The following is a 14,544-nucleotide window of genomic DNA, read 5'->3' as shown; positions in this document are numbered from 1 at the left end:
GATGAAGGGCTAGGAACAATTGTCTGCACCTGGCTGAGCAAAATAGGTTATTTGTGTGTATGCGTGTGTGTCTGGTAGTGTAATTTATTTGTTCAGTTACTTGAGCCAAGGTTCCCCCCTAAAGGAAGCCCTAATTAAGCAAGATAACTTTACATCTGGGCTGCTGGCAAAGAGCAGCTCACTGTGCTCGCATGCGTGCTGGCTGCAGGTGTGTAGTTGCCGCCCTCCCATGCCCTTTTCTGTCCCTGTTTGATAATGAAGGGAGGTTAGCAGTAGCTGTGCTTCAATGAGGCTAGTGTCTTGCTTTCTGATGGAAAATGGGCCATTCTGTGCTCTGAAATAGTCTATCTTACCCTCAGCAGGGTACATACATGGGACCTAATTTTTGAAGTTGCTTGTGTCCTGGTAGAAAGCAATTGATGTGTCATTCCTCCTCCCACCTCCTCCCCACTTCACTTCTTTCTTCGGATCCTTTTTTTTTTTTTTATTGAAGTTTAGGGCTAGGTTCTACGGATGGCTGAAGCAGAAATTCCCTATAGAAGCTGCACCCTGATCCCTTACAGCCATAATGCTGAGGCACTAAAGGCTAATCAAATAAATAACCCTACGGAGCACATGAGGATCACGCAGGCTCACAAAACCAGCAGCCAGGTCTAGATACCACAGTGCCATCAGACAGCTTGGCTGCTGCTCGTCAGGGAATTACAGGGCCTGGATGTGGCCTGAATCCCTTTGATGCAAATTACCATGTTCCTGGATGCTTTTTGTGACAAAGAATCATCAAGTAATTTCAGGGGGGATCTGTGAAATGTTAATTCCCTGCCCGAGCCAGAGGCTAGGGCAGAAGGGAGCTGTATGGTACCTGCAGCTTGTTGGGTAGACTTGGACTTTGCAACACATCTGTGAGAATGTTTCCACAATCTGGGCATCCTTCTGATGTTTCTTTATTGTGGCTTTCTGTGATGGGGAGGAGGACAGAACAGGCGAGTGGAAACCCACAGGGAGGATGAGAAATAGCCCTGGATGCCTTCACAGTGCCCAGCAGGGTCAGTGCAAGATGACTGTCATGCTTGTTTGGCCTGCCTTTCTGCCCCATCCAGCTTCTAAAGCTGGTCACAAGACATGGAAGGGCATAGAAATCTGCATCCTCACTGGTCTTGCCCTAGACGGACATCACCCTGGCCACCAAAGCAGCTCATAGGTCACCTTTTTCCCCTCAGAAAGCCTTTCAGAAGTGTTTAGGAAGGAGCCTGCTGGATGGAATGAGTTGTTTCTACCTATTCCCTGCAGTTTGCTCTCCCCAGGACCCTTTCATTGCATTGCCCAAGCACACCTGCATCATATATATAACCAGTGTGTATCCTTTACCTGGCCACCGTGGATTGCATGTGTGGCCAGACAGGCTGGAGCATTTTCATTTTACAGCAGAGTATGTGCCCAGTTATGTACAAACGGTCCCTGGTGATGTACCTCTCCTCATGTGAGGAAGATCTCATGGAAGAGCATCTGCCAGAGGAGAGCAGACATGGATGCTGACTGGCAAGGTGGACATGTAGCCAGCTGCCTATGAAGCAAGGGATGCTGGTGTGCCGCCCAGGTGGCTCTGTGGCCACCCTCGGATTAAAGCTCGGGAAGCCCCTGCCCTGACGGAGATGGAAGAGGCATCTCCTGCATGGGTGCAACAGCTCTGGCTTTCAGGGCAGTGCCATGCTGCCTGTGGCACGTGGCAACGTACCGGGTACCTCCTGTGCCTGGTTCCACTGACCATGGTCCCACCGCCAGGTCTCGCAGATGCCACCAGGCAGGGCTACAAGCTGGAGACTTTCTGGTAGGATGGAGCTGGAAGGAGTGCCTCTCCTCCCGGATACAGACGTCTGCCTCCGTGTGCTCTTTGTCTCTCACAACTTGTAGCAGTTTTATCATCTACAAGTTTGGAAAAGTCACAGCCCTGACAGTGTTTCTTGACATTGTGCCTGCACCACTTAAAAGCTACCGAGATTAAAAAAACCCAAAAAACCCACTACCATTGTCAAAGACCTCCATCAATGCTTTTAATATGCTGCCAAATATTACATGTGATTAGTTGGTATAATACACAGAATACCATCTGGTCCATGAGCGGTGCGTCCAGGGACAGATGATTATTATCTGAATGAAAAATCCTGGAGTAACACACAAGCATGCAGAGCGTAACACAGAGGCCCCGTAAACACTCGGTGTGCTCACCCTGCTCCGAGCAGCACACATGCAGCCGCCATGGCCACCATCCAAACCCATCTACTTTCCCAGGGTTTGCTTTCATTCTCAATTAAATTAACAAAGCTCCTCAGGCAGACTTGTACTTACAAAAATAAGATTTCAGTCCCAGCCTCCCTTCTTTTAGGGGTCTTGCTTGGATTTGTCCTGGAGGATATGTTGTCCCTCCTTCCAGTGCGGTGTTGCGTCATGGTCTGGTCCATCTGCAAGGTCCTTTGGGATGGCTGTGTGGGTCCCCTGGGATCCTTCTGGGCATGGCTTGAAGGACTCAGATGTTACCCAAATCCCCCTTTTTAAAGAGAGAACATGCCCCATGCTGTGCGTCAGGGCAGTGATTGAAAGGAGCTGGCGTGGGTTTGACTGTCCAGCTAAGGTGCCTGTGTTGTGTGGTTGTGCTTAGCAATGGGAGGTTTCTTTAAAACAGCTTTTCTGATACCTGTGGACTTTGTGTCCCCTGCCCAGAGAGAAACCAATCCACAAGATGCCATGGCAGTAGGCACAGGTAAGGACAGATTATTGCAAGCCTGGGTTTGTTCTTATATTCTAGCATGTAAATCCTTCCCTCTCTCCATTGAAAGCCCAAGCGGGTAACCCTGCTTTGGAGTCTGTCCTTCCTGTACACGGAACACCTTTGCTGTTCCTGCATGCCACATGAGCATCCTGGGCACCCAGGGCTGGGCAGGGCTGAGCTGAAGGGCCCATGCTGGGGCTGGGGGCGTAAAGGCTGGCAGCTGGCTCTGGACTGCTGGAAACCGCCTGTCCTGATGGCTGCTTGCTTACTTCCCTCGAGGTCCGGAGCAAGGTATCTGTTACATGTGCAGCTCTATCTACCCTCTTGGGCAGTGGGATTTGTTGTCTGTACTCCTTTCTAAATCCCCCCAAAGACAAGAGACACATGCGCTTGGAATCAGATACGCAGGCAAAACATCTTGGGGTTTGGAGGTAGGGAGAGAGGGAGAAAAGAAGACAAAGGAGTCTCCTCCCAGTGTGGAGTTAAAACCTGTGGTTATGTTGTGCTTGGCTCTGTTTCTTCATTGTACTGAGCTGGGCGGTCGTTCTCCCCCGTCTCCCTAGAGCTACAAGCAGTGTCCTACGGAGATGAGTAGATACCATTTCAGATGGAGTTTCTGAAGTAAAATGTGCCATTGTGTTCAGAGCTATTGTTTCTGTTTTCAATATTGAAGTTACTTGTGGTTTCCAGGGGACAATATATCAAGCAGAGCTAACAGGCTGTAGAGAAGATGTAGATTATGAAAACAGAGGGATTAAGTTTCATACACTTGGAGCTGAAGTCTCCTCTCTCATAGTAGTGTAAGCAGGGGAGTAGTCTTGCAGGCTCACGAAACTCTACCAGTTTAACAAAGGGTGTGTTTTTAAGCAGGTTTAGTTAAAACCATGGTCACAGCTGTGTGAGCAGCAGCAATCTCTCTAAGGATGGGTTCTGTGGGTGCAAGATCAATGACCATCTGATGTATAGATCAGGTTTCAGAGCATTTCTGCACCAGGCTTTGCACAGTTCAAACAAAATCAATTTGTGAAGATTGGGTCTGGCTGGCTGGTTAGTCCCTGCCTAAAACACTAATGACATCAGCAGTTACATCTTTGAGAAAGGAGTAAGGAAGGAAAGAAGACAGATATGATTCTCCTGCCCTTGACACCCTTATTGCTTTGGGGGACCAGCTGGACCCAGGAGGAATCATGCTGGCACACAAGGTGACCCTTAAATGAAGAACTAGCCTCCCCTGCAAGATGTCATCCTAAATCTGTGATGTTGTGAAGCAGGTCATGGGTTTTGTTCCCTGGATAATCTGGCAGCACTGGACAGAGCAGGGCAAAACCAAACCAGCCTACAGATTGTGCTGACCTTAATATTTGGTGCGTGTTTTTGCTAACAGCAAGTATGTAATTAATAGCAGGACTTTGCTAATGGCTTTGTGCTGCTTTTAGGATGCACCCTCCAGCACCTTGCTTGCAGCTGCAATGCGGTGTTTGCCACTGCTACCAGGGGTTTCCTAAGGACCAGAGGGTTTGAAGCCCTGCAGCCTCCCACCAACCCATCCTGCCTTTGTGCTGGGCCGAGCTGCTCCTGCCTGCACAAAGGGTCTCTCCTGGGCAGGATATAGGCACTTGCGGTTTTTGCATTGTGAGGCCCTGGGAGTGGCTCAGTAAGGTTAATGCACCGATAAATCCAAAAAGCTCAATGGGGCTATGCTGTATTTCAATTGTTGGCTTGAAAGGGTTGAAATTTAAAGGATGGGAGGTAAATATTTTTTAAAATTCCCAGGTGATGTAGAAAACAGTGATTAATGGAAGTGACCTTGGTGCCTTGCTCCCTTTCAGTGAAGCTCTTAGAGTTGTAATTGTATTTAAAAATGAGACCTTTGCTCTGTCAGTGCTGTCAAATGTAGTTCTGTTGCTGTCTGGAGGCCAGTGTTATGGGAGAGCTTGGTCCTGCTTCCTTTGATGTCCAAGGGCACTTGTCACTATTACTGCAGTGTCTGTCACTGGAGCACATTGGTCTCTTGCTGCTTATGTGCAGCCTAAAGAAACACTGTGAGGCCTGTGATTTTTGTAAGGATATAAAGTTGCAGGATATAAGGAAAGATGCTCTTCTGTTGAGGTCAGCTCTTCTCCCCAGCCAGGATTTTCACTGTGGCCTGCAGTGAGCCTTTTGGGACATGCCCAGGTTGTGCAGCCTGAGCACCAGGGCTGGCTCTGGATGTGCCAGCAACACAAAAGAGGCAAAATGCTTGCACCCCATCACAAAATTATGAGCCTTCATCAGAATCTAATTGACCTGATGAGGCATGGCGTCAACATGGCTGTGATATCTCTGCACAACCCTGCTGTGCCACGCAACTACAGCATTCATCTCTCTGCGCCTCTCTAAAACAGGCATTATGGTATGGCCTTACTTCTCAGGGATGCTGTCAGGACAAATCCACTGTAGACACCGGAATAACAAGGGTCATATAATCACCATGCATAGATGGAAAAGTATGAAGTAGCTTTTGTCCAAGCATCTTCCAGTGTCGTTCAGTCAGATGAGGCCAGTCTAATTTAGCAGTGGGGAAAGAAAATGCTTCTGGCGGGAGGAATCAATAGCTGCTCTGTGAAAGGACAGTGTGGGCTTTCTGAGAAGCTCTTCAGAGATGCACCAAGTGCCTCTGTCATCCCAAACCAGCAGCTCTGAATGTTTTGCCACTCTGTGTTAGCCACAAATGCTGGGCTCGTTCTGCGGAGCCTTAGAGAAAGCTGCATTTCGGTATGAAAAATACCAAATGTCTCGGCTGAGAAACAGCATTCCCTCTTGTGATGGATCATGTTGGGGAAAGACCCCAGTCTCTGCTCCCTCCCTTCTCCCCTGGCTGTTTTAGTTGGATACTGAGAGGTTTGTAAGATTTCCAAGATTTCTGGTGGAAATTTTCAGACCTGAGAAAGGCATTTTCCCTTTGGGGATTACACCATGCTGTAAATGTCTGTTCTCTTTATTTTATATGCGTTTTCCTGCTTTTGTTTGACTTTCTCACGGATTGCACTATATTTAATTCAGAACATATCCTATAATGCTGTAATTGTCAGGCATGTCAGCCAGTTATCCGGATGGTTTTTGCTTTAATTTTTTTTTTTTTTCAAAATAAAAGAAAAGCCAGTTGCTGCTGCTTCTCAGGGATTGAATTAATGCACTTCTCTTGTATACTGTGGCGTCATGTAACACCACGAGAGAGCCATTGTCACTGGCTGCCTGATATAATTATTCCTGCTGCATTGTGGAACCCGTTACTGCTTTAGGAAGAGATGGAGTTTCACCTCCTTCTGCTGCATAAGATGTCAGTTATACGTGTGAGCGGCTAACAGATGTGCTGTGCTCAGTCTGTTTCATGCCCTCACCCAAAGATCTCCAAGTCTTTTGCAAACTTTTGCTAATTGATATTGTGCTCAGGAGCAGCTCTGTTATGGCTAATTTTGAAGGGGTGGGAGTTAGACAGACCTCCTGCTGTCTTGTGTCTGAGAGCAAACTGGTTTTTGTTCTCTGAGAGGGTGAAGCAGAGGAGGAATAAAAAGAAGCTCAGTGCGATGACCCACACCTAGAGAAAAGTCTCCAACAGCTATATCTTGCAGAGGGATCTGCCCCAAGGGCAGTGATTTTGTTCCCCATCATGCATGTCCTTCTGTCATTGATCTCACCAGGTATGGTCCTGGGGTGGAGTAAATCAGGTCCTTCCACTTATGTCATGGATGCTCCACTGATTAACCTTAGCAGAAAACCTGTCCTGAAATCAAACCATTGAAGACTGGCATATAGAAGGTGAATCTGTGGAGATGGGCTCTTGTGTTCTCCACTCTCTTGCTTGTTTTCACCTGCTGACATTTAAATGCTGATATGTTACCTGATAGCATGCGATCCATTTGCTGGAAATGGTGGCTAACCATCTTCCTTAAGTGAAAGACCCCCTTGGATGCTCTGGTTAACCAGGATTTGGAATGTGCTACAGATGGACAAGTACATGCATGGGAGAATAAGCATATCTGAAAACCACAGATAATACTTCTTCCATTTGCTTCTGTCCTGCTGATTTTAGGTGAGTGCAGTTCCTCTGAATTCAGTCTCTGATTCCTGCTCTGCAGCATAAGGCTCAGAGTGTTTGATGGTTCTTGATTAAATCTCATGCCACCTCTCTGAGACCTCTGTCTTGCATTTTGCAGATGCAAAAGGAGACAGGACCAGAGAGGTTTATCCATGGGAAAACTCCAGCAGATGACAGAATTCAGCCCGATTCCACCCCTTCCCTTTCTTGCATATTACACTGTTTATAACTCAAAATATGATGATTTTGAGCTGATGATGCTGTAACCATCAGTCATGTCAGCGAGCAGCGCAGCTGGTTTTCAACTTCAAAATGAAAGGAAATTGCTGCTGCTCCTCAGGGTTTTAATTAATGGCCCTTCTTCTATTCTGGTATCTTACCCCCTGCTTCTCATCTGAGCTTTCGTTATCTACATCAGAGACTTTCAACCTTTTCTGATTTGCAGATGCCCTGAACCCCTCCTGCTCAGGGTGTGAGTTCCATCATCACTAGTTTCAGATCCCTTGTAGCACCTTTGCTTTTCTTCCAGTTTCTTTGGCAGCCCTCTCTTAGAAATGTGCACACTACCCCATATGCATACAGATGCCTCTGCTCCTCTGCTCTAGCTCTCAGTTGGCTGCAGCCCCTCTTTCCTCCTTGGCACTCTGTGCTCAGATCAGCCTGATGAGAAGGGACCACCGAGAGCTGGGATCACCATGTGCCTGATGCCTGACTGTCTTCATGTACTTTACCTTTCAAGTCCACCAGTGGCTAAATTAAAGTGATTGTTGGCTTGCCTCATTTTTAAGGAAAAATGCATTTTCTAATGAGAACTTGGAAAATATGCCTCTTGGCATTAGTTGTAGGAAGTTACAGCCTTGGGACCACTTGAGTGGCCTAGAGTAAGGTGGCAAACTCGCTGGGGTTTCTGAGGGCACCTTGCCTAAAATCTGCTGCGCTCAGTCTCTTGGTCATGGTGTGATTTTCATCCACTATTCCTCTGGGACACAAGGAAATTAGACACTGTGGAAAGGGAGCGAGGCCTCATCTCTCTCTGCAGAAGGTTGGAGTCCTGTGTCCCTTTGCAGTAGTGGATGTTGTTTCACTTGCCAAGGTAAAGGGTTTGGATGAAAGTAATCCTCAGGGTCTTTGTGTGTTAAATCTCCCATGATTGCAGTGCTGACCTCCTGCAGGGCTTTGATTTTATCTGTGCACGTGGCTACATCCACTTGAAAAGGAACCAGCAAGATTTGCATGCTGATAAGAGATTATGTGGGTGTCCTAATTTGATCATTTTAAGAGATGTGGAGAACTTCACTCTTCTGACTAGGGGAGAGTTAAAACTGCTGCAAGGAAGGAAGGGGAGGAACGAACACCTCCCCAGGAAGCTCCAGCTAGAGTCTGTGTGTTAGGCACAGGTGGAGGTCAGGTAATTATCTCAGTGGATTAATTTCCGGGAGTTAGATTTGGTCCCAAACTTCCAAAACCTCAAGACCAAATCAGGAACAAAGTTCCCACTGGCAAATGCCACAGTATCAGGCCATTGAACAGTATATATATTTATGTCCCCTGCATTGGTTGGCTTACAGCAGAGTAAAAGCCTCTTTTGCAAAAGAGAAGTCACTCCTTAATCTCAGGTGCTCTAAGTCCTTATATCTAAACCAGAAAGAAATGTTGTTTTATGAAAATCTAACCAAGATAAATAAAATGTAGTAAGTAAATAATTATCAGGAAGATGCTTGGCTTCTCATCCTCAGAGATGCTACTTGTAGTATCTCAAAGGGTGCTTGTTCTTTTCTCTGTTAAGATTTTTAATCAGGTGGTACCATCGCAAGGCAGACAGGGGCTGCAGTTTATTTTCACAGCAGAACTCATGTGAAGTGACTGCAGATGTCATTAGCTGGTGATGGCTGAACCCAAATGGTCCTTGTGTGCAGGAGCATCTCTTTCTTCATGGCATATTCGTGTTCTTAGGTAAAGGTGGCCTGAAGCAGAAGAGATGAGAGGGAAGATGCCCAGGGAAGTGGTTGAGTTACCATCCCTGGAGGTAGTTAAAAGATATGTGGATGTGGTGCTTAGGGACATGTTTTAGTGGTGGACTTGGCAGTGTTGGCATAATGGTTGGACTCTCTTAAAGTCCTTTTCAACCTAAATGATTCTACGATTCTATGAAGTAGCAGCTTAGCTGTAAGTGAGGATGCTGGCTACACCTCTTATTTCCCATTTACATGCATGAGGCAGCTTTCAGAGCTCCCTACATTTATATCAAAAGTGTAGAGAGACTATGTTATTTGCCTTTCAGTTTCTGGACCTTGAACAATGAATAGGGTCATGTTTGCAAAGTTATGCCTCGCACCATAAAAGCTAAAGTAGTTTTTGGTTGGTTGTTTTTTACAGTGAATGCTAATTCTCAAACAACTGATCATTTCCAGGAGCTGGGACTTCAACAAAAAGGCCAGTTATGAGAGTTGTACCACTGGAATCTTCCTATTCCATTCTTGCAAGTCAAGTGATTTCATGGTTATGTGCAAGTAGTACGGAGTGGAGTGGGCCAGTGCTCTGAGCATCCTCTCATTTTAATGAGCAGCAACTCTCACACAAGTAATTCCCCTGATTTTTAATGTGATTAACTGCATGGTCATTTGCTGACTGCTAAAAGAAAGTCATATCTGGACCACAAGGTTTATAGCAACTCTTCTAAATGAGTTTAGCGCAGAAGCAAGAAGGAAGCTGCTTGGAGCAGAAGGCAGGACTCTGTGCAGGACTTACGTAGGAAAGCTGTTGGCAAGCCCAGAGTAATTTGGAGAGACAAAGCCTGGGGAGGTGATTTTGGGGGTGAGTTATTTGTGGATGTGCATCTGTTGTGCCAGAAGCAGGAGTGGGATGTGTTTGTTCAGCCTGACTCCAGACATGCTGCCTTAATGGGTGGGAAGCTCGCTTCCCAGTTTCCATATACCCACCCTGTTTCCAAACGGATCCCCCACCCTGTGACACAGTGACATGGTAACGGATTTCTTTCTGCTCATTACACTGGTCATACAATTGGAAGCTCCCCCATGGTGGGATTCACATATTAACACTTGTAAGCAGATGAAGTGAGTATGAGCCAAAATGCATTGCCCACTTGGGTTTTCTTGCCTGCCCAAAGCCAGCCACAGCCCTAACTCTCCATTCTTTGGGAGTTGCCATCTAGACTTCCCTTCTTTCCCTTCATGCTGGGATGGTTTTACTCTAGGTGATGGGATGACTTTCTCATTCAGCATATCTTGTCCCTAAGTTAAATGTCATGTATCAAAGATGTGAGCAACAACTTATGGAGACTGCCCATGTCTGAGCAGAGAAACCTGGGGCATCAAGTGAAGAATTTTTTTCATCAATCATATGGATATTTGCAATAATAACAGTAATAATTTCCTTTAGTGGAAAAACATTTGTCACAGACTAAAGAGTTTTTAACTTTCAGATGCTCTGCAGACATCTAATTAAGTGAACTGAAAATCTGTTTATTAGTCTTTGGCTGTTAATCATCCATATGGGGAAAGCGCTGTGACTACCAGGAGGAGTTTCTGTGGTTCAGCCCTTAGCTCCCTCCATTTCTGGCTGCTCCATTTATCTCCATGGTTAGTGTCTACTCTTACCAAAGCCAGACTGAGTGGGGCTGTTAGGCATTGGCTCAGGATACCCCATCATCTCTGGGAGATTTGGGATGTTTCATTCAGGCCCGTTGCTGTTTGTTTTCCCCTGCATCCATCTCTTCCTTGTCTTCTGCTTCGCATCCTTCTCCGTGGTGGGGAGGATACAGAATCCTGCTTTTCCAGGATTTAAGATCTAACTTGCACTGGCTTTGAATGGCAGAACTGGGTGCAGGGAAGTGCTGAGGAAGGCTCTCTGCATCTGCTGCTCTTTATTTGGCTTTAATATCCTGAAGGGTTTCCTGTGCTGCAGAACTGAAGGGCAATCATTACCTTCCAGTCTGTGTTGCAGGTTCTCCGTGCCGTTAGTACTCATCCGTACAGACATTGTCACACTGGGAGTGCTTTTTTAGGCATTAATGAGAACAACCAAGCATAGAGGCAGGGGCATAATTGTTGGGCTGCATTTATGTCCTTGCTCAGATCCTTTTTAGGCCTGTTGGGTTTACCATGTCATGCGTGAGATTCAGCCAGTAGTTTTCTCCTGAACCTGCTGCACAGCTGCCCAACACCAACCTGTCTTTCCTGCTGGGGCAGCACAAACATGAGATCCAACTTGTTTGTCTGGGGGCTGAGCCACCAGCCAGCGGAAGTGTTATCTGGGGTCAGGGGCTTAGAGAGGGACTGTCACACTCCTCCATGGATGCCCAACCTTGTATGTCCTTTTAGAGGAGCAGCAACTTCACTCTTTGTCTCAGTTCGGCACAAAGATGTGCATGTTGCCCTTTGGGATATTGTTTCATATATCAAAGAAGATGAGAAATCTTCCATGCTTCCCGGGGCCTTTGCATTAGGACAGGCTGTGTCCCCATGAATTGCATTGGTGGCCTCCCAAGCACTTCTGCCTCCCCCCAGCTCCCTGCCATCCAGACCCTCGCGGCAGAGGCAAGAGCCGGGGCAGAAAGTGTAGTCTAGGGAAGTTTAGCCAAACTCTTCCAGCTGCAGTTTATTGTATCTGTTTTTCTGATATCCACCCTTTAGATAAATAGCACTAAGTTATACACATTGTGACTCTCTTGATGTGGTTAAAAAGGCTTGTATTAGCCAAGCTAATCTAACTCCAAGAATAACCATGGGAATTTGACTGTATCGGTTCCAGCTTGAATCGGTCACCATGTAGTAAAGTAAGAATTGCCTTCCCGGCTAAAAGTGTAGCAACAGTGAAACTTCAAGTCAATCGGTGGGGATTCCCTCCCCCTCTTTTTTTTTTCCTTTGAACAAAACTCCTGCCCATGCCTGACCTCAGACACCCGGAGCTCTACCTACAAGAAAACAAAATTTCCCATTTTCAATAAAAACCATGTCTCTGTAGGCAGAAAAGTGAGTTAGCTAACAATCCGCACAGCTATGTTCTATTTATTTACCAGGCTGACTCCCTGATGGGGAAACATGTGGGATCTTTTAACTTTTTCTCCTGCACAGATGTTCCTTCTACTCGCAAGTTTCCTCTTGATCTTTGGTTTGCTGTACCATATGGTGAAAATGCTGGAGATGTTGTGTGCGATGGAAGAGGAGAAGGATTCTGTGTGCTTAAAACAGAAACAGTAAAAAAAAAAAAAAATCTGACTGCTTTTTTTCCCATGTTAGCAAAAAAATATTTTTTAAAGGAAATCTGTTGAGCTAGCAAAACCACTGTTAACTCACACACCCTCACTGTTGGACATATAGCATTGATGAGATTAAACGCTGATTGACCAGCTCCCCCTGCCCCTGCAGCTTTTGCTGCCACTTTAGGTATTTGTATTGAGCTGTAGATCCAGTTCAGGTGAGGAGATAGGGGTCCTGCAAGGTCAAGTAACAGGACCACTTGCTTTCCTTCCTTACCTTCCTCAGAGGCAACAGGGCCTGTGGACTGTGGGTTGAAAGACATCTCTCCTGGTCTGTTGGAAACAAGTTACTGGGCTGGCAGGAGCTTCAGTGTTCCCCCAGCCCAAGGGAGCTGGGGCTTCTGTGTAGGATCTACAGGGACATAGAGCATTGCATTGTACATCTAAAATGTGGGAGAAAATGAAGGAGAATATGAAGATTTGGCTATTTATCTTCGTAGCACCACAGACTGAATGTCAGTGAAAGGGTGCAGAGAGTGAATGGGAGAGGTGAGAGGCTCTGGCAGTATTAGGGCTGTGGATGGTCTTGGGCAGGTCTGTGAAGGTACCACTGGAGCAGGTACTTCTGTTCTTTCTGGCTGAGGTTGTGCATGGCCTTTCAGCTCACTTTCAGCCTCAGTGGCACGGGTCCATCCAGGCTCATCACCCAAAGAGAAATTATAGGGATCATTTAGGAACATCAGATCAGCATATTGCTTTCCTAGGCTTGCTTCCATAGAAGGTCACTGGTGATCAGCAGTCTCCTCCACCGTGCAAGCTAGCCATAGCCATCAATACTCCTGTGAGCTCCTTGGGTTGAAGGCTGGTTGCGGCTTTTCAGTACAACAGGATCCTGAGCCTGGTTGGCCCATAGGGGTGTGTTAGAAACAGGTGATTGTGGTAGACAAGGTTTAGGAGCTGGTGGGACAAGATCTTAGTTGATGTGGCTAAGGTGGCTTAATTGACTCTGGCTCAGGTGGTCCATAACCACGTGCTGAAGGGTGCTTGTCATGGGCTGAGAGCACACCCACCTTGAGCTCTGCTTTCTGGCCATTTGTGGTGGTGGTGTTCTCTGGGATGCTCTGCTCTCCCAGTCCTCCCTCCCTGCTGCCCTTTCTCTGTTGTCATCTCCATGTAGGGACTGCAGTGAAAGATGTTCCCCAAAACCCCATCTCTTTCTCCCTGGGAAAGCAGGAGTGCTCTTACTGGACCAGGGTAGTGAGCAGTGCCTTGCCAGCAAGAAGGAAGAGTGGGTGTTTTGTTAAATACACTTTAATCCACTTGCTTGAACAGCATTTTTAGCCAGGCGGGTGGTCTGTCACACGGACAGGTAAAAACTCTCTCCACCAATGCGGGCAGGCTGTGGATTAGAGACAAGGGGTGTGTTTTGTAACACAGAATGAGAGCCTAATTTTAGAACAGCGGTAAGGCCAGGCTCGGATGTCTGCCTGGGCCCTGTCCCAGCTCCTCTCTGCTGCCAGAAACTTGCCCTCCCTTTGTTGGAGTGAACTGTATCATACCTTTTTATGTACAGACTCCTCTGCAACAAGGCAGAGTAATTCCTGCAGTTGCTTTGCTTTGCTAATCCTCTTTTAAACCACACACAGACCAAGAGATCCCCTGGTCCCTATGCGGCCAGCCCATGTTTTCCCCCTAAGATGTTTGTCTGTTTCCTTTGCAGATGCAGCTTCTGGACAAGTTCCCTATTGAAGGAGGCCAGAAAGACCCCAAGCAAAGAATCATCCCTTTTCTACCAGGTAATGCTGTGGGGAAAGCCCTAAATATGAAATGGGTGAGAGCAATTGGGGAGTGCAGTTTCCACTCTTACAAATGCCTTTTCCCTGGGAGCTCGTACATGCAGCCTTGTGATACCAGACCTCCACTTCCTCCTAAAATAACTGGCATGGCGTTTAGGGCTCCCAGGGGGTCTTGCATCAGCTGTTCAGGTTCAGGTTGGCTCATGCCCTGCCACACAAAGTGATTCGATGGCTTCTGGGGGGCTGTGCCTGTAGGGTGCAACCAGACAGCCTGAACTTGGACCACCAATTGGGAGGCCACTAGAGACCAGAGACACCATCGTCTTCCCTTCTGGATGCCATGGCTCTGCAGACACTGTTACTGTACAATAAAGAATTAATAATTAGAGTTGCCACTGGGATATAAATGGAACTGAAAGAAAGTTAAATGCAAACAGGGATTTCTGCAATGCTGTCCAAAAAGATAAGTAAAAATATCTTTGGCCTAAGCCACTGTCCTTCTGACAGCTTTCAGAGAGGGCCTGGACATGATGGATATCCTCTCCTCAGGATAACAGCACATACTTCCACACAGCTTCTTCCAGCAGCGACTGCAGGGATGGCATGGGGGAGATGAGCCAGACCTCAGCATGCTCTTGGAAATGCGTGCTCGGGCCAGCTCTCTATTGTCTGACTGCACGATTCT

At 46.9% G+C, this 14,544-nt stretch overlaps 1 protein-coding gene across 3 annotated transcripts in view; it reads left to right on the top strand.

The window, feature by feature from the left end:
* The window catches only part of SH3PXD2A (SH3 and PX domains 2A), a 258,532-nt gene that overhangs the window by 63,119 nt on the left and 180,869 nt on the right, over nt 1–14,544 (top strand). For all 3 annotated transcript variants that reach the window (XM_074875217.1, XM_074875218.1, XM_074875216.1), the window contains exon 3: nt 13,784–13,859. In XM_074875217.1, coding sequence (XP_074731318.1) covers nt 13,784–13,859 — 76 coding nt within the window. The remainder of the gene's footprint in view (nt 1–13,783; nt 13,860–14,544) is intronic.

Source organism: Strix uralensis, chromosome 7, assembly GCF_047716275.1.
Source record: "Strix uralensis isolate ZFMK-TIS-50842 chromosome 7, bStrUra1, whole genome shotgun sequence".
Taxonomy (NCBI): Eukaryota; Metazoa; Chordata; class Aves; order Strigiformes; family Strigidae; genus Strix; species Strix uralensis.
Note: the sequence above shows the minus strand (reverse complement) of the source record. Positions and strands in the feature narration are given on the sequence as shown.